The 19,368-nt window shown below is 45.5% G+C and overlaps 1 protein-coding gene across 1 annotated transcript in view; it reads left to right on the forward strand.

Annotated features, from left to right (window-relative positions):
* NKAIN3 (sodium/potassium transporting ATPase interacting 3) overlaps nt 1-19,368 on the forward strand; it is a 736,848-nt gene that overhangs the window by 698,310 nt on the left and 19,170 nt on the right. Inside the window, exon 5 of the mRNA XM_068237437.1 lies at nt 10,549-10,609. Within this exon, the coding sequence (XP_068093538.1) occupies nt 10,549-10,609 (61 nt within the window). The remainder of the gene's footprint in view (nt 1-10,548; nt 10,610-19,368) is intronic.

Here is a 19,368-nt window from a genome sequence, read left to right on the forward strand (position 1 = left end):
TTTACAATGGGAGATTGATAGGTTGTCGTATGACTAACAACTATATACCTACCAACCCAATTGTTTTCACGTTGTTCACTATTAATAGTATCTGTATTCGATCTATTTTAGCAATATAAATTAAAAGTTACGTTTTATTCCTAATTTTCTTCTGAAAAGGTATAAATTGTGAATTACTGGTATTGTTTAAAAGGAAATAAATATGGCAGCCTTCATATCCCTCTCAGGTTAGTTGTCCTTTGAAATGGAGACAAACGCCCAATTAAGCATTAAGGTTGTAAACCCACAGGGAGGGAGGGAAGGTAACTTGGCTGGTGTTTTGCAGAATGGTGATCTGCACCGCTAACACCAGGTGTTATGCTGGGCATACACTGCGCGTTTATGCGCCGGGATCGAGCCGCTGGCTCGATGCCAGCGCGTCCCCGCTCGTCCGCACGGGCGTGTGGATCGATTCCCGCTCGTCCCCGCGGGCAGTTCCTTATCAGCCGCTCTTTTCTTCCATTGTCCGCCCGCGGGGATCGAGCACGGAATCGATCCGCCGCGTTGACCGGACAGGTTGAATATTATCAATCGAGCCATCAGCGGCTCGATTGATAACAACTATCGCGCCGCGTATGCCCAGCATTAACCACTTGAGGACCCACCCTTTACCCCCCCTTAAGGACCAGCGCTGGTTTGATTGATCTGTGCTGGGTGGGCTCTGCAGCCCCCAGCACAGATCAGGGTGCAGGCAGGGAGATCAGATTGCCCCCCTTTTTTCCCCCCTATGGGGATGATGTGCTGGGGGGGTCTGATCTCTCCTGCCTGCTGTGGGTGGCGGGGGGGGCACCTCAAAGCCCCCCTCCGCGGCGACATTCTCCCCCCTCCCTCTCCTACCTGCTCCCCCCGGGAGATCTGGGCTGCACAGGACGCTATCCGTCCTGTGCAGCCAGTGACAGGACGTCCCCTGTCACATGGCGGCGATCCCCGGCCGCTGATTGGCCGGGGATCGCCGATCTGCCTTACGGCGCTGCTGCGCAGCAGCGCCGTACAAATGTAAACAAAGCGGATTATTTCCGCTTGTGTTTACATCTAGCCTGCGAGCCGCCATCGGCGGCCCGCAGGCTATTCACGGAGCCCCCCGCCGTGATTTGACAGGAAGCAGCCGCTCGTACGAGCGGCTGCTTCCTGATTAATTAGGCTGCAGCTGGCGACGCAGTACTGCGTCGCTGGTCCTGCAGCTGCCACTTTGCCGACGCACGTTATGAGTGTGCGGTCAGCAAGTGGTTAAATACTGCTACTCTGAACTTGATTGGCGGCTTGAAAGCCCAGCAGGCCCAGTCCACCAATGCATGCTGCCACTCCAGCAGTAGACTAATCCAGGGTCCCAGCAACAGCCACCTGTGAGGAAACAAAAAGCCAGAAGCCAGCCACACTCATGAATAATTAAACATACCGGTCACGTCGGCAAGCCCATGGGTTCCCAATAGGTATGATCAATGATATGCAAATACTTCTGAGTTTGTGCAAATGTATGTAAATTTTATGCAAACATATGCAGCTTGAAATTGGACCAATCAGTTTAAACCTGGGTGGGATTTGATTGGTCCATTTTCAAGCTGCATATATTTGCACACAAATTTACAGACGTTTGCATAAACTCAGAAATATCTGCATATCATTGATTATCCCTAGTCTCCAATGTTAACTGTTTCTGTTCCTGCCAGAAGATGTGCAGCGTTATAAATAATAAAATCCATAGCAAACAAACAATGAATGTTGTTCTACCCAGAGTTTTGTGGAAGATAAATCCATTTTGAGCTTTGTGAAGTTGGCCCCTCCTACAATCAGCACAAATATGAATATCATTATATTGGTACAAGAGAATAGTGTCCCAACACTCAGGTACCGCTAATGCAGAGGACCGGACTGGTGTGAACAGTATATATGATTTGCTGCAGTGCTGTATGTGAACTTGCAGGGCGTGCTTAAGCCTGGAACATGCACATTAGTCAATTTCAGGAGAAGGGGAGGGAGACTGGCATTAGGGTTGTTAAAACCCTTTCACTTGGGGAGTTGAGATATGGCTATCAGCAAGCAGCCAGGTGGGCGCCAGGCTGGAGGATCCCCGCGTTTCACACCTCTGGCTCTTGTTCACTGCAGGATCAGTGTTGGGGGCGGGCTGCTCAGACGTGAGTTAAATGGCTCACGTCATCGCGGCACTTTCGCCATCGTAAAAAAATATAATTTTCACGCGAAATTCACGATTGCGCGCAATAAATCAAGCCCAAGGAACGGTCTCCAAGGCAAGAAACCAGTGGTGTAGGGACCACGGTCACGTGTGACAGGGCCTGGGTGGCCCCCGCTTGTCCTCACCATGTGCTGCATGGGGGGCAGCGGGGCGCACAAGCAGTGGCTGAGAAGGACATCAGATACTCACATTGCCGAGATCCTGCGCTGCATGTACTACTTACTTCCTGTTCCTGTGTTCCATCCCATAGTAACCGCTCCCCCTAGGGGGTGCTGTTACTGTGAGATGGAACGCAGGATCGGGAAGGAATAAGTACATGCGGTGCATGGATCCTATCAATGTAAGTATCTGATGGCCACTGCTTGTGTGCCTGCCGCTACGTTCCCCCTCCGCCTGGCTACCTATTCCTGGCTACCTATACTGGGGGCACCTATTTCTGGTTACCTATACTGGGGGCACCAATTCTTGGCTACCCATAGTGGGGGCACCTATAGCTGGCTACCTATTCTGGGGGCATCAATTTCTGGCGACCTATACTGGATGCACCTGTTCATATGTACGTATACTGGGGGCACCTATTCCTGGCTACCTATACTGGAGGAACATATAGCTGGCTACCTGGACTTGGGAACCTATAGCTGGCTACCTATACTGGGGGGCACTTATTTCTGGCTACCTAATGTAAACAAGGGGGTTACCTATCCCTGGCTACCTATAGTTGGGCACCTATTTCTGGCTACCTTTACTGATACTGAGGGTACCTATTCCTGGCTACATATAGGATCGAAAGAACTAGTGTGGTTTGAATTATAAAACAACTCATTTTTCTTATGAAAGCTTTATGGTTGTGATTAGGGGTGTAGCAGGGGTGTGGCTTGTGTCCCTCTTTCTTATCTCAAATAGTTGGGAGGTATGCAGGCGCGGAGCTAGGGAGGGTCGGGGTAGGACAAGTGCTCCGGGGCGCCGGGTCCCCAAGGGCGCCCTCCGCCTAGCTGAGCTGCGGGGTTTTTTTTTTTTTTTCTTGGGTGCTCTCCCTCCCTCGCTCTCTCTCCATTACTGTCCGGGTGGCTCTTGGCTGGCAGCGGCGGGCGGAACTCGCCTCCGTCTCGCTCCAGCGCCGGCCGGAAGTTCGGGTCCCGCAGCCGCTGCTCTGGTCTGGACCAGACCAGAGCAGCGGCAGATCCATCCGGCGCTGCGACGAGACGAGGTAAGTTCCGCCCGCCGCTGTCAGCCACCCGGACAGTAATGGAGGGGAGAGCGAGGGAGGGAGAGCACCTAAGGTGAGGGAAGGAGGTGGGAGATTGCCCCCCTTCCCTACCGCTGCTCACAGCTCTCCCTCCACTGCGCTGCTCCCCTCCTGCTGGGGAGGGGGACACCTGGCTACCTACTCTGGGCACCTATACCCCTGCCTACATATATTGGGCACATATACCGGGCACATATACCCCTGGCTACCTACTCTGGGCACATATACCCCTGCCTTCATATACTGGGCACATATACCCCTAACTACATATACTGGGCACATATACCCCTGGCTACCTACTCTGGGCACATATACCCCTGCCTACATATATTGGGCACATATACCCCTAACTACATATACTGGGCACATATACCCCTGGCTATCTACTCTGGGCACATATACCCCTGCCTACATATACTGGGCACATATACCCCTAACTACATATACTGGGTGCATATACCCCTGGCTACATATACTGGGCGCATATACCCCTGACTATATATACTGGGCACATATACCCCTGACTATATATACTGGGCACATATACCCCTGACTATATATACTGGACACATATTATACCCCTGGCTACATATACTGGGCACATATACCCCTGGCTAGATATACTGGGCACATATACCCCTGACTATATATACTGGGCACATATACCCCTGACTATATATACTGGGCACATATACCCCTGGCTAAATATACTGGGCACATATACCCTTGGCTAAATATACTGGGCACATATATCCCTGGCTACATATACTGGGCACATATACCCCGGACTATATATACTGGGCACATATACCCCTGACTATATATACTGGGCACATATTATACCCCTGGCTACATATACTGGGCATATATACCCCTGGCTACATATACTGGGCATATATACCCCTGGCTACATATACTGGGAACATATACCCCTGATTATATATACTGGGCATGTATACCCCTGGCTACATATACTGGGCACATATATCCCTGACTATATAAACTGGGCACATATTATACCCCTGGCTACATATACTGGGCACATATAACCCTGACTACATATACTGGGCACATATACCCCTGGCTACATATACTGGACACATATTATACCCCTGGCTACATATACTGGGCACATATACCCCTGGCTACCTGTTCTGTGGACATCTCTACCCCTGGCTACCTGTTCTGGGGACATCTATACTTCTAGCCACCTATTCTGGGGACACCTATAGACATGGGGCTACCTATTTTTGGGGAACCACTGCTGTCAGATTGAGTGTATTTTGGGGAACTGCTGCCAGGTGAGAGGTGTCTACCATATTAAGGGGGCATTCTGCCTATTTATGTGAAATGCTGTCTATTTATGTGCCTCATGACTGCTGAATTTGTCTTGTTGGGGGCCTCATGGTTACTGAATTTGTCTTGTTGGGGGCCTCATGATTTGTTGGGGGCCTCAAGATTGCTGAATTTGTCTTGTTAGGGGCCTTATGATTGCTGAATTTGTCTTGTTGGGGGCCTCATATTGCTAAATTTGTCTTGTTGGGGGGCCTCATGATTGCTGAGTTGGTCATGTTGGGGGCCTCATGTTTGCTCATGATTGCGGAATTTGTCTTGATGGGGGGGGGGGCTCATGATTGCTGAATTTGTCTTGGAACATGCTAGAAGGTACATACTGAGGGAGGGTGGGTGAGCGTGAGCCTGCTAACCTCCATGTACATTTGGCTCCACCCATAACCATGCCCACATTTGGCCACGCCCCTTCACCTTAGGGGGCGCATTAATAGTCTTTGTCCCCGGGCGCTGAAAACCCTAGCTACGCCTCTGGAGGTATGTACGAGTGACATGTCAAGGAGCCTTTTCTGGCTGTAGTTTAGCAGATAAGACCAGACTTTTGTTCTGTTCTGATGTGTTTGTAGGACATGGACTGAAGGTAGTAACTGTCTGTGATGAAGTACCGGTAATAGTAAATTAATGGATTTACTTGGAAAATGACCAACACTGGTAGATATGACAGGAAACAAATCTAGCGGGAGAGTTATCTGCAAAACAATGTCAGAGTTCACATACCCTGATCATGCAGCAGTATTTAATCATTTTTCCATTCTTAGCTGATAGTCCAAGGAAGTAGGAAGCCTCCACTCTCTCTGTGGGATTTGTTATTAGCTGGGCAGCAGATATTCCAGTTAATACCCTATTAGCAGGTACCATGCAGGAAGTCATTTATCTGATAACCAATTAGAGCAATGAATAATGTAACGTTGTCTGTTCCAATTGCATGAAGCACAATCAGCATGTGAAGCCTTTATTCCTGCTCGTGACAGTTGTATATGAAGAGGTCATGCCACTGACATAGAAGATACACTGTAAACGCTTTCTGAGCGCTTTTCTGACCATCAGTGCTTCAATCTTGTGCTGGCCGGCCCAGTAAATCCTCCAGTTGAGCCCAGTCGCGATATATATATCCCAGCCGCACACACAACCCTATTGCGCTCCCGTTGACAGTAGCGCAATAGGGCTGCGCAGGCACGTGCACAGGGGGGTTCTCTGGGTGCCCAGGCACCCCCCTTTTTAAAATCTTAAAAAAGGCCCCTCTCGCCGCGCAAAATAAGCCCCGCCCCGACCGTGCTAAGCCCCGCCCGCCCGCGAGAAGCTCCACCCCCACCTGGGACACTTTCAAGTGAAGAGGCCCAGACAGGAATCCTAGTGTGGCATACTGACCTCTCTCTCCACCTAGGACCCATACTGACCTCTACCTCCCCCAGCACCCATAGTGACCTCTCTCTCCACCTAGTTCCCAGTGACCACTCCCTCCCCTAGCACTCACAGTGACCTCTACCTAGGACCCATACTGACCTCTCCCTACCCAGTACCCACAGTGACCTCTCCCTCCACCTGGGACCCACAGTGACCTCTCCCTCCACCTGGGACCCACAGTGACCTCTCCCTCCACCTAGCACCCACAATGACCTCTACCTCCCGAGACCCACAGTGATCTCCCCCAAAGGACCCACAGTGACCTCCCTTTCCTCCAGCACCCATACTGACCTCTCCTTTCCACAGCACCCACAATTACTTCTCCCCCCAGCACCCACAGTGACCTACCCTTCCCCATCAACCACACTGACCTCGACCTCCCCTAGCAGCAACTATGCCATTCATAGCAGTACCCACAGTGATCTCCCACCCCCTGCTCCCACAGCAATCCCACCAATATTCAGCACCCACATTACACTCAACCAGTAACCCCCACTATAGCAAGCACCCAGTACTTGCACCAAGCAGGACCCAATACTCACATCCGGCCTCAATATGGCACTTAGTACTTGCATCAAACAGCCACAAGACACCCAATACCTGCACCCCTTCACCCTATAGCTGGCACCCAGTACTCACACCTACATGGCACAGTACTTGCACCCAGCTCTGACATGTCACTCACTACTCACACCTGCACACAGCCTCCACATGGCACCCACTCACATAACCAGTACTAGCACTAGTACCTGCACTCAGAACCCACGTGACACACAACACCCACCCAGAGTTAGCACCCAGTTCAGGCATGGCACCAAGTATTTGCACCTATGTGATACCCAGTACCTGCACCCAATACCCACATGTTTCATCTGCAGTAGTTCCAGTTGCACTAAGCCTCCACTTGGTGCCCAGCACCCACAGCAAGCACTCACATATGACATCCAGTACGTGTGTACCCAAAAGGGACTGAGTACCTGCAATCAACACCTACATGATGGTTGATACACACCCACACAGCCGAATCCACATGACACCCTGTGCCAGCACCCAGAACCCACATGGCACCCAACATCTGCCTTTAGCACCCACATGACAACAAATACCCCACTAGCCAGCACCCATCACCCATATGTCGTCATGTACTCACTCCCAGTACCCACTTGGCACTCAGTATTTGCACCTAAGACCCACATACCGCCATAATCAACAACCACATGGCACAGTACTCACACAGCACCAAGTTCCAAAGCCATTATATGCACCTAGTACCTGTCCATGGCCAGCACCCAAATAGCACCCAGTACCCATCCTTGGTCCAAACCCATATGAGACACAATACTCTCCCATGGCACACATCCAGACCACACATGGCACTCCCTACTCACTCATGTCCAACACTCACATGGCTCCCTGTACCAATTAGCACTCACATGGCACTCACTATTGTTTATCACAATCTGCTACTCATTCAGCACCCAATACTGCATAGCACCCATTGCAAATAAACACCCAATACAAACTGGACCTTGGTACCCAAAGCAGCTTGACACAGACTTTACTTTGGCATCTCGGCACCCACTGCAACTTAGCACAAAGTGAACCTTTGTGTCTTACCATTACTGCATCTGGGCACCCACTGCACCTTGGCACTTACTGCAGTTTTGCATCTACTAATGCTTAGCAACCACTGCATATTGGTAACCACTCCAATTTTTGTTTTGAATGCAGGTACTTTGGGTGCGGGTACGGGTTAAGTGGATACTTGGTGCAGATAGTGGGTGCCATGTGGAAGCTGTGTGCAGGTGTGAGTACAGGGTGCAATTTTAGGCCTGGGTGCAAATACTTGGTGTCATGTGAGTGTGAGATCTGGGTGCCAGCTATGAGGGGAAGGGGTGGCTGATGGAAAAAGTAGAGGTCAGTGTGGGTGCTGCAGGAAGGGGCAGGGTCATGCAGAGGAACCTCAAGGGTGTGGTGCTCAAATTTGAAATCGTAAATCGTGCTAAATTGTGTATGTAATGCCCCCTCTCCAGAAAGCATAAGGCAGTCTTAACCCCCCCCCCCCCCCCCCACACACACACACACACCTTTATAGCATAGGTGCCCACTGTTAGTGGGTTAGAGTGGGCACAGTGGAGCCCACTGTGGAGGCACAGACTCACCTTTCATTACTGGGACCTCTGTCCCTCTTGATCAGCATCCAAGCTTTTCAGGCAAATGTGATGCCCAAAGCCCACCCATAGTCAGCACCCAGTACAGGCATGGCACCAAGTATTCTCACCCATGTCACACTCGGTACCTGCACCCACATGACATCCAGTACATGCGCCCAGATCTTACATGGCACTAAGTGTTTGCAATCAACACCCGCATGACACTCGATACCCAACCATAGCCAGAACCCACATGACACTCAGTACTTACACCCAGAACCCACATGGCACCCATCATGTGCATTCAGCAGCATGACAATCAATACCCCCCTAGCCAGAAACGATGCGGGGGGGGGGGGGGGGCATGCAGGGGAAGGCATTGCCAGGCCCCTTTTTTTAATTTGAGCACCCTCCACTTAAGGACCCTCTGCACGGCCCTGATTAGGATAATATTTATATCAATCACTGCTCCTCCAAACCCTTTCTGATAGCACACTTGCAGTAGAGCAGGCAAGCTCCAGACAATGGTTCGCCTTGTGGCTGATAGGTGAACTGCAGATGACATACTTGTTTAACTACCTAATGACCACGTCACGCCACTGGGCTTGTCACGACAAAGCATTAGAAAAAAACAAGATCCGCTTGCCTGGGGCTTCCTCCAGCCCATGGCAGCCGTCCTGTGCCCTCGCTGCAGCTCCGGTGGCTCCCGGTCTTCTCTGCTGGTGCAGCCGACCTCACCAGGTTGGGTTCCAGGTCGGCTTCTTCTGCTTTCCACCGCGTGGGTCACGTGGTCTCTCCGATGTCATCAGGGCGGTACTGGCAGGCGCAGTAGTTCTGCGCTTGCGCAGTACCGTCTTGATGACGTTGGAGGGATTCACTATGCTGCGCTGCTACCATAGCGCAGCTTAATGACAGCAGTGAGTGGTAATAATTCTCAGCACACGCTATGCAGCCATAGTGAGCATTGCTCAAATACGCTCTGCTCCGATAGTTCAACGAACGTTTCGTTAAACTTAACAAGCGCTCCACTGAACCCTACCAGAGCCCCAGCGGGTCCAGTGGATTCAAAGGACGAGATTCCTGCACGTTGATTGGCCCAATAGGCTGTCTGTCACTTGATTCACTTAATGAATCAACCCCTTTGTATTTTAAAGCTGTAAAACAGAGCAGAGCTAATAACGCTTTAAACTTTCCTGCATTAAAGCCTTATCTCAAGCTGTTACTTGGCTGTTTAAGCTATTTAGAAAACCGAACTGAATTCAACCAAGTTGAGTGGAATAGCTCTGAGAGGCTCTTTTGCATAGAAACTTTCACACTTATTGCAGTCCCTTGTGGTATCCGATTCGACACAAGAGTAACAGCGCATTACTGCAAGCACTGCACCTAATGCACGGAGCTTGGGGTAATGTAAGCCCTTGGGTGAAGCATGTAGTGTAAATGCATGCGAGGACTGACGGGAATTCAAGTGACCTGCTTCCTGCCCGAGTACGTCACTGAGCGGGGGCGGAGCTATGCATATGTCATTTTTTTGCCTTGTGGTGGGATGTAGCAGGAGCATTGCATCCCCACCGCAACGCAAAAAAAGTGTACCACCAGCCTTAACATTTTGAAAGCTTGCAAAAGTACAGTTAGTCATTAAAGGTATTACCTAAAGAGCGTTTGCTACGTCTTCGGATTTCAGTAGGAGATAACATGGTGAATGTGTTCTGAGGAACTTTCCTATAAGTTGTGCTCCTGAGATGCTATGCAAGTAGGAATGAGCATCTCAGAGGACAAGAGAGGACAATTGCGCAAAAGTTTGATTATGAAAATTTCAGAACATAATGAATATAATACCTGATAACAATAGACTCTTGTCAGTCTGGCCTCATTAAAAGCAGTAATATCTCATTTTGGTGACTCTAAAGGTTTCTATAACAATTTAAAAGCACAGGTGTCCTTTGAATTTTCAGCAATGACAGCAGGTACCTCTGCAGCGACATCCATTTTACAGATAATCAGTGAGCTTTATTATTGAGAAGCACCTTTTGCCTCGCTTGTCTAAGGATATGTAATGGGCTAATAATACCTTCTGATTAAAATGAACAGTGCCGACTCATTCCACTTTGTAAATTTCATTTAATAATTGACCTATTAACTGAGATTTCTTTGCTTTCTCTATGCAGCTCATCGGTTTTGTGTACGCTTGTTATGTGATCAGTGTTTTCACAGATGAAGAGGACAGCTGTAAGTACCAGTCTATTCATCCTATGGGCTTTTTACTACAATCTGTGGAGAACCTACAATAGCTAATTACCAGGCAAGCTACACAAAAGGGAAAGGTTCTATAGAATATACTGCAGAACAGAAGTGATATGCAAAGTGCTGAATGAAAATCAAGAGATTTTCTAAAAAGCCTTTAAGGTTTTAGGCAGCGCCTGATCTATTTATGGTTTGTTGACATCAACACGGATACAACTGATTTGTTCAGCAATAAAATGACAAGGCAGATATATAAATATATACACAACCGGTATCTTTTATTGAGGCTGGTTTTACACTATGCCGGTGCAGTCTCCAACGACTAAATGCAGTATTTCCAAAAACTACGCACAAGATAGAGTAGCCACCCAATCACTGAGTAGGCTGGTGGATAGATTGGCCTATTTGTCTCCCCTTGGGCTTGAATTAAGGTGGCTTCTTCTTGCTGGCATCTCTCCCAAAGAAGGTGGCCACTGGCCAAAAATCTTCCATTAGGACTTAAACACTATTAACATAAAATATTGCAGGAGGAGTGGTCAAGCAGGTTTAATTAATGTAAAGTTTATTCAATAAAATAACAGTTTTGTGGGACAAGCCTGCTTTATCGGGTTTTGATGCCACAAGGCTGTGAAATGAGCAGGTGAGACTTATTAAATCCGCGCAACTACCGGTATTCAGAAGGTAACTCACTTTTTAACTCACTCCTACTGCCTCCTCCAATATCCTGTCCTAAACAATGTATGTGCTTGTTAGTTGAAGGAGGGTCATAGGCGCTCTCATATTTGGGCACCCAGAAATAGCCAGAATATACAGTAGGTATATACGATATTCTACTTTTGCAGTGCTAATGAAAATAGTAAAATATCAGTAATAGATATCAATATTTCACTACAGCTAAAACTGACTCTATTCTCACACTGAACCCTCACTTTACCGATGCCTAACCTTAACCACCCCCATGCCTAACCTTATCCATCCCCTCTCAATGCCTAACCTTAACTAACCCCCTCAATGCTTAACCTTAACCACCCCCCATGCCTAACCTTAACCATCCCCTCTCAATGCGTAACCTTAACTGTCTTCCCATGCCTAACCTTAAAGGGGAACTGAAGAGAGAGGTACATGGAGGCTGTCATGTTTATTTCCTTTTAATCAATACCAGTTGCCTGGCAGCCCTGCTGATCTATTTCTCTGCAGTAGTATCTGATTAAAACCAGAAACAAGCATGCAGCTAGTCTTGTCAGATCAGACTTATAAGTCTGAACCACTGAAACACCTGATCTGCTGCATGCTTGTTCAGGGGCTATGGCTAATAGTATTAGAGGCAGAGGATCAGCAGGGCTGCCAGGCAACTGGTATTGTCTAAAAGAAAATAAACATGACAGCCTCCATATACCTCTCTCTTCAGTTCCCCTTTAACTTCCCCCCCCCCCATGCCTAACCTTAACTGTCCCTCCATGCCTAACCTTAACCACACACACCCCCTGCACACCTAACCTTAACACCCCCCCGCCAATCGACCAGGTAAATTTTTTTGAGGCGCCGCCATAGGTTCCCATATAAATAGAGGCTATTGGGTGAATATCGGGGGGGCTGCCTGCAATGCAAAATGTAGCTACGTATAGCAGGTGCAAGCTACATCCCTAAGAATTAGTCCAAAGAATCCTCTGCCGTAAGATGCATAAGAAATATTCCTGTTTTTTATAAAAAGCATATATTCCTAGATCCAAACCTGTAAGCGGTGTGTAACTAAAAAAATAAGTGTTAAAAAACAGAAAAATACACTTTAAAAAGTAACCTTGACTGCATCATAAGCACAGTTATGCAGACACTGCAAAGCTTAACACAGTTATCATATGTACGTATTTTCTCCACTGCTTATTTACTATACCACTAGAGCCATTTACATATTTATTAGAGCGAGATTAGTTTAGTTTGAGCAGCCCCAGGAGCTGCCATCATCCTAATATTCATAGACACACAAATCCAATTAATGTAAGCTAGTATTGCCATATTAAAAGTTGTCACTGGTGGCAAGGATCAACAAACAATGCCACAAGGCGTGTCTCTTGACTTTATTAAATTGTAGTTTAAGTTATGATTTGTAATGCATATTGTGTGGAATATATCATAATTCGCAGTGCACTAAGTTTTATGCAATTTCTTTTACTACCCTGGCTGACTGGGTTTGCAAACTGATCTCCTGTGCTAGTCCAGGATACTGATTGGCTGAACTGGACTATAGTTTGTGTTGAGTCCAAACTCCTCCCCTATCCAGTCAGACAATCATTAACCCACTGCACTCAAAATTCACACTCATGAGAAGCTAGGACACTGTGATGATAGAATCAACTAGGGTGAAAAAAATCGAGCAGCTTAGCTTTTAAAATGGACTGCAGTGATTCTGTACTGGACCAATTCACCAGCGTTAAATTGGCCTTCTTAGATTTGGAACCCCCTTTATCTACGCCAGTCAGCAAGTAAACACATCATGCTCCTGAACCTTAAAGCCAAGCTGAAGCAATCTCAGACCATATCGTTAAATAAAGGGAACACATGCATGCACATACAGTTCATACAATCGTTAACATGTACCTGAGATGGATTTAAAAAGATTATATATACCTGGGGCTTTCTCCAGGCTGATTACTCCCTCACCGTCCTCCTGAAACTTCTGCAATTCCGACCCTGAAAGTCCTTCAGTCGGCACAGGTCAGCCTTGCTCACTCCCCTGGCAGTCTGACCCAGACCGGAGGATTTTCCTACCAAATTGTGGAGGATCCAGGCAGAACAGGAAGATGGTGAGGAAGCGATAAGCCTGGAGGGGGCTGGAGGAAGCCCCAGGTATATATAAATATATATATATTTTTTTAAATCCCCCCATCTTAGGTTGCCTTTAACCCTCTGCTCTCAAAACAAGCTAGCACTAATGACAAAAATAACCAGATTGCTAAATTTTATTAATTTGCAAAAATGAAGAGATTAATTCTAAGAAGTGGACATCAATATTGGTGAATTGGTCAAGTACAAAATCACTGCAGCCGAATTTGGAAGCCAAGTTCCACCATTTTTGCAAACGAATGCAAGTTTGCAACTTGGCTGTTTTTATCGTTACTAGAGTTCCAGCTTATTGTCAATGTGTATTTTGAGAGCAGAGGGTTAAAGAGACTCTGTAACAAAAATTTCAGCCTTATTTCTTCTATCCTATAAGTTTCTATACCTGTTCTAATGTGGTCTGTCTTACTGCAGCCTTTTCTAGTTGCACAGTGGCTGTATTATCTCTGTTATATAATCAAATCTTCTTTCCTCTGACGGCTTTGTCGGGATCAGGCACTCAGGCAGGAATGTGCTGTAATAGGATAGAAGCTATACACCATGCCCCCTGCAGGCTCTGTGTGAGTCACAGACTGAGCTCCTCTCAGCCTATCACACTCTGGTTAGCAGCCATGTCTTTTGTTTGTAAACAGTGCCTAAAACTGGCAATTACAAGCCAGGATCTCAGCAGGGAGTGACAGAAATAGCAAAGAGGGGCCCAGGAGAACATAATTAATATAATGGTATGCTTTTTATTGTAAGAATTTTAAAGTACAGATTCTCTTTAATGACTGTATGGAAATTGATGCCCCCCCCCAACACCTACATTTTTCTTATTCCATATCCAATCATCAAGCATGCAAAGCAATGAGGGAGGAGTTGGGAAGGGCACCTGCTAGTCCTTTCTTGTGAGCATAGAACTAGCCCTGCACACTTACTGTAAATACAGGCCATTTTATTGTATGTTTGTTTTTAAAGGCAAGTTAAAGATATCTTTATGGCAACCCATACCTAAGTGCTACCGAACATGCTTTGCCCAATTTGCAATAAGAGGAGGCTGCAGTGATAAGGACAGGTGTTCCTGATCAATCTTTACATGATTTTATACTCAAGTTTACTTGAAATAAAGCCCTGCTCTAAAAAAAAAAATCACCTGCTACATGAAAAAGCTATGTTGGTTGCGGACACACAGACACACACACACACACACGCACGCACGCACACAGACACACAGACACACACACACACAGACACACACAGACACACACAGACACACACACAGACACACATACACAAACACACACACACACACACACACACACACATACACACACAATCCACACACACACACACACACACACACACACACACACACACACACACACACACACACACACACACACACACACACACACACACACACACACACACACACACACACACACGTTTCTACAATTTGCACAAGTAAAAGTGGGTACAGCGAGGTACATGGGTTCAGCTATTATATATCCAAACTCCAAATAGTGGCGGAGATCTGTAAGTGGTGCGAGAGGTTCGGCTACTATTTAGCCAAAGTAAGTAAATGAGCATCTGGGGTTTGGCTATTATGTAGTCAAACCTGATATACAGCTTAGTGTTGGGCGTAGGTGAGGGGGTTAGTGTTAGGTGTAGTTGGGGGGGGCAGGGGGTTAGTGTTAGGCATAGATAGTGAAGGGTTAGTACAACAAATAGGTTAGGGAAGGCAATAGTAGAATATCAATAGCATTACTGATATTCTGCCATTGGCATTATCTGGTGCATCCATGCAAAAAGGGTGTCAGGAAAAAAGGGCTGCGTGGTGTAAACGATAAGCAGTAATAACGTTTATAAAAATATTGTGTTGTATTTCTTTTACAATAATGTTTTACAAAATAAAAAAACATTTAATAATGTGAATGTGAAATCACAAATTGTGAAAACAATAATCTTCCCTGTTTTGAAAGTGAAACTTATAATTACGTTCGTTAAAAAACGATAATATACGGTATGTATAATTGTTATAATTGTATAATATTGTGTATAACCTTAATTTATTGTTTCTTCATGTAATAAAATTTGAAAATATTGTTTAGACCGATGAAAAAAAAAAACCATAAGTACATTCGTAATAACTGTATTAAAACATTAGTAAATATGACTAACATTTTACTACAACTAAACCTAACCCTACTCTCACACAGAACCCTCCCTCTACCTATCCCTAACCCTTAGACCCCCCCGGTGGTGCCTAACCCTAAGACCTCCCCTGGTGGTGCCTAACCCTAAGACCCCCCATGGTGGTGCCTAACCCTCACTCTCCCCTGGTGGTGCATAACCCTAAGACCTCCCTAGTGGTACCTAACCCTAAGACCCCCCCTGTTGGTGCCTAACCCTAAGACCCCCCTGTTGGTGTCTAACCCTAAGAGTCCCCTTGTGAGGCCTAACCCTAAGACCTCCCTGGTGGTGCCTAACCCAAAGACCCCCCCCCCTGGTTGTGCCTAACCCTAAGACCTCCCTGGTGGTGTCTAACCCTAAATCTTGCTCGCCCGTGATCACGAATTCGGATTCAGCTACTGTCGCCCAAAACCCGCCGACTTTAAGGGTTAATAGCAAAGCCCCCTTAAATGCCAGAATCACCAAATTCGAATCACGAATTCGTGATCACGGCCGAATTTTCCCCTGACCCTGATTCAAATCCACCTGAATCGAATTCGAGTCCATTCAAACCGGCCGAATCCGAATTTGACCCGGACCCGAATTCGAATGTACTCGAATCGAATTTGGGTACATTCGAGCATCCCTGGTGATATATTACAATCTACTTACTTTATTATAAGTGATAACATTTTAAATAACGTTTTAGTTAAATACGATAGATATGTTTAGTATTTTTGTAAACGTTAATTATCACAGGCGCATGTTATAAACTTAAATCATCACAACGGCAGTTTGAAAACATTAATAATCTCCGGGAGCTATTTGAAAAAATGTATAATCTCCAGGTGCCCTTTTTTTTCCTGTTCAGCGCCCATCAAATGGGAGTGAATGGTGGTGCCCTTTTTGTCCACTTGCCTCATGCGCCCAAATTTCCTGCTTCCTTATCCGGTGCCCAAATTTCCAGATGCCTTTTTTAGATGCACATCTTGTACGGACCCTCCTGTATTTTACACACCAGAATGCAGAATATCCTGTGAATAGTCTAAAGCAAGAAAACGGTTATCAGTTCACTATTTTCTTTAATATATACATATATTTTTTCCCAAGAATGTATAGATGGAGGTGATAATGATGGCAATTGCCGTATTTATAATAATCGGTAATAAAACAACAACAATCCCACTTGTAGTAATAATAACAGTGTTGTAATAATAGGAAAAGATGAAAGCTTAGATCTTACTTTCATTATCTGCACTTTTCTGGAGTGAATAAAATGAACAACATAAGTGCATAATTTATGTATGGTCAACCAGACAGGAAACTTACGAGATATTACAGAAATAATCTAAAAGTAATTTCCTATGGAATACTAAAGAGCACATTTCCATTTTAAGAAAATGAATTTAAAAGGCAATACACTTTTTAGATTGCAGAAAATGACCTATTTAAAAAAAGTAAGATGGAATGTAATGGTTTCTCGCGGCAGATCAAAATACTGTATTTTGTGATTTGAAAACATAATTGAAACAAAACTAAGCACTTTCATTATAGATTAAAGCAAACTTGGCCTAAAGACATATTTTTACAAATGTTCCATTATCTGCATCCTCGTGTAATAGACGGGCTTAATGTAATTGATGTTCCCTAATTCTTCTCTCCTGGAGGTGTGATCTGAATCCACATTTTTGCATGTATGTATATTGCTGTGTTGTTCGGAGTAGTTTAACCACTTGAGGACCGCAGTCTTTTCGCCCTTTAAGGACCAGAGCCTTTTTTTCCATTCAGACCACTGCAGCTTTCACGGTTTATTGCTCGGTCATACAACCTACCACCTAAATGAATTTTACCTCCTTTTCTTGTCACTAATACAGCTTTCTTTTGGTGCTATTTGATTGCTGCTGCGAGTTTTAGTTTTTATTATATTCATCAAAAAAGACATGAATTTTGTCAAAAAAATGACTTTTTTAACTTTCTGTGCTGACATTTTTCAAATAAAGTAAAATTTCTTATACATTTGAGCGCGAAAGTTATTCTGCTACATGTCTTTGATAAACAAAAAACATTCAGTGTATATTTATTGGATTGGGTAAAAGTTATAGCGTTTACAAACTATGGTGCCAAAAGGGAATTTTCCCATTTTAAAGCATCTCTGACTTTTCTGACCACCTGTCATGTTTCATGAGCTGCTAAAATTCCAGGATAGTATAAATACCCCCCAAATGACCCCATTTTGGAAAGAAGACATCCCAAAGTATTCACAAAGAGGCATGGTGAGTTCATAGAAGATTTTATTTTTTGTCACAAGTTAGCGGAAAATGACTTTGTGACAAAAAAAAAAAAAAAAAAAAGTTTCCATTTCTTCTAACTTGCGACAAAAAAAATGAAATCTGCCACGGACTTACTATGCTCCTCTCTGAATACCTTGAAGTGTCTACTTTCCAAAATGGGGTCATTTGTGGGGTGTGTTCACTGTCCTGGCATTTTGGGGGGTGCCTAATTGTAAGCACCCCTGTAAAGCCTATAGGTGCTCATTGGACTTTGGACCCCTTAGCGCAGTTAGGCTGCAAAAAAGTGCCACACATGTGGTATTGCCGTACTCAGGAGACATAGTATAATGTGTTTTGGGGTGTATTTTTACACATACCCATGCTGGGTGGGAGAAATATCTCCGTAAATGACAATTTTTTTATTCTTTTTACAAACAATTGTCTATTTACAGAGATATTTCTCCCACTCAGCATGGGTATGTGTAAAAATACACCCCAAAACACATTATACTACTTCTCCTGAGTACAGCGATACCACATGTGTGGCACTTCTTTGCACCCTAACTGCACTAAGGGGCCCAAAGTCCAATGAGTACCTTAAGGATTTCACAGGTCATTTTGCGACATTTGGTTTCAAGACTACTCCTCACGGTTTAGGGCCCCTAAAATGCCAGGGCAGTATAGGAACCCCACAAATGACCCCATTTTAGAAAGAAGACACCCCAAGGTATTCCGTTAGGAGTATGGTGAGTTCATAGAAGATTTTATTTTTTTGTCACAAGTTAGCGGAAATTGATTTTAATTGTTTTTTTTCACAAAGTGTCATTTTCCGCTAACTTGTGACAAAAAATAAAATCTTCTATGAACTCACCATACTCCTAACGGAATACCTTTGGGTGTCTTCTTTCTAAAATGGGGTCATTTGTGGGGTTCCTATACTGCCCTGGCATTTTAGGGGCCCTAAACCGTGAGGAGTAGTCTTGAAACCAAATGTTGCAAAATGACCTGTGAAATCCTAAAGGTACTCATTGGACTTTGGGCCCCTTAGCGCACTTAGGGTGCAAAAAAGTGCCACACATGTGGTACCGCCGTACTCAGGAGAAGTAGTATAATGTGTTTTGTGGTGTATTTTTACACATACAGATGCTGGGTGGGAGAAATATCTCTGTAAATGACAATTATTTGATTTTTTTTACACACAATTGTCCATTTACAGAGATATTTCTCCCACCCAGCATGGGTATGTATAAAAGTACACCCTAAAACACATTATACTACTTCTTCTGAGTACGGTGATACCACATGTGTGACACTTTTTTGCGCTAAGGGGCCTAACGTCCTATTCACAGGTCATTTTGAGGCATTTGGATTCTAGACTACTCATCACGGTTTAGGGCCCCTAAAATGCCAGGGCAGTATAGGTACCCTACAAGTGACCCCATTTTAGAAAGAAGACACCCCAAGGTATTCTGTTAGGAGTATGGTGAG

This window comes from Hyperolius riggenbachi, chromosome 5 (genome assembly GCF_040937935.1).
Source record: "Hyperolius riggenbachi isolate aHypRig1 chromosome 5, aHypRig1.pri, whole genome shotgun sequence".
NCBI lineage: Eukaryota > Metazoa > Chordata > Amphibia > Anura > Hyperoliidae > Hyperolius > Hyperolius riggenbachi.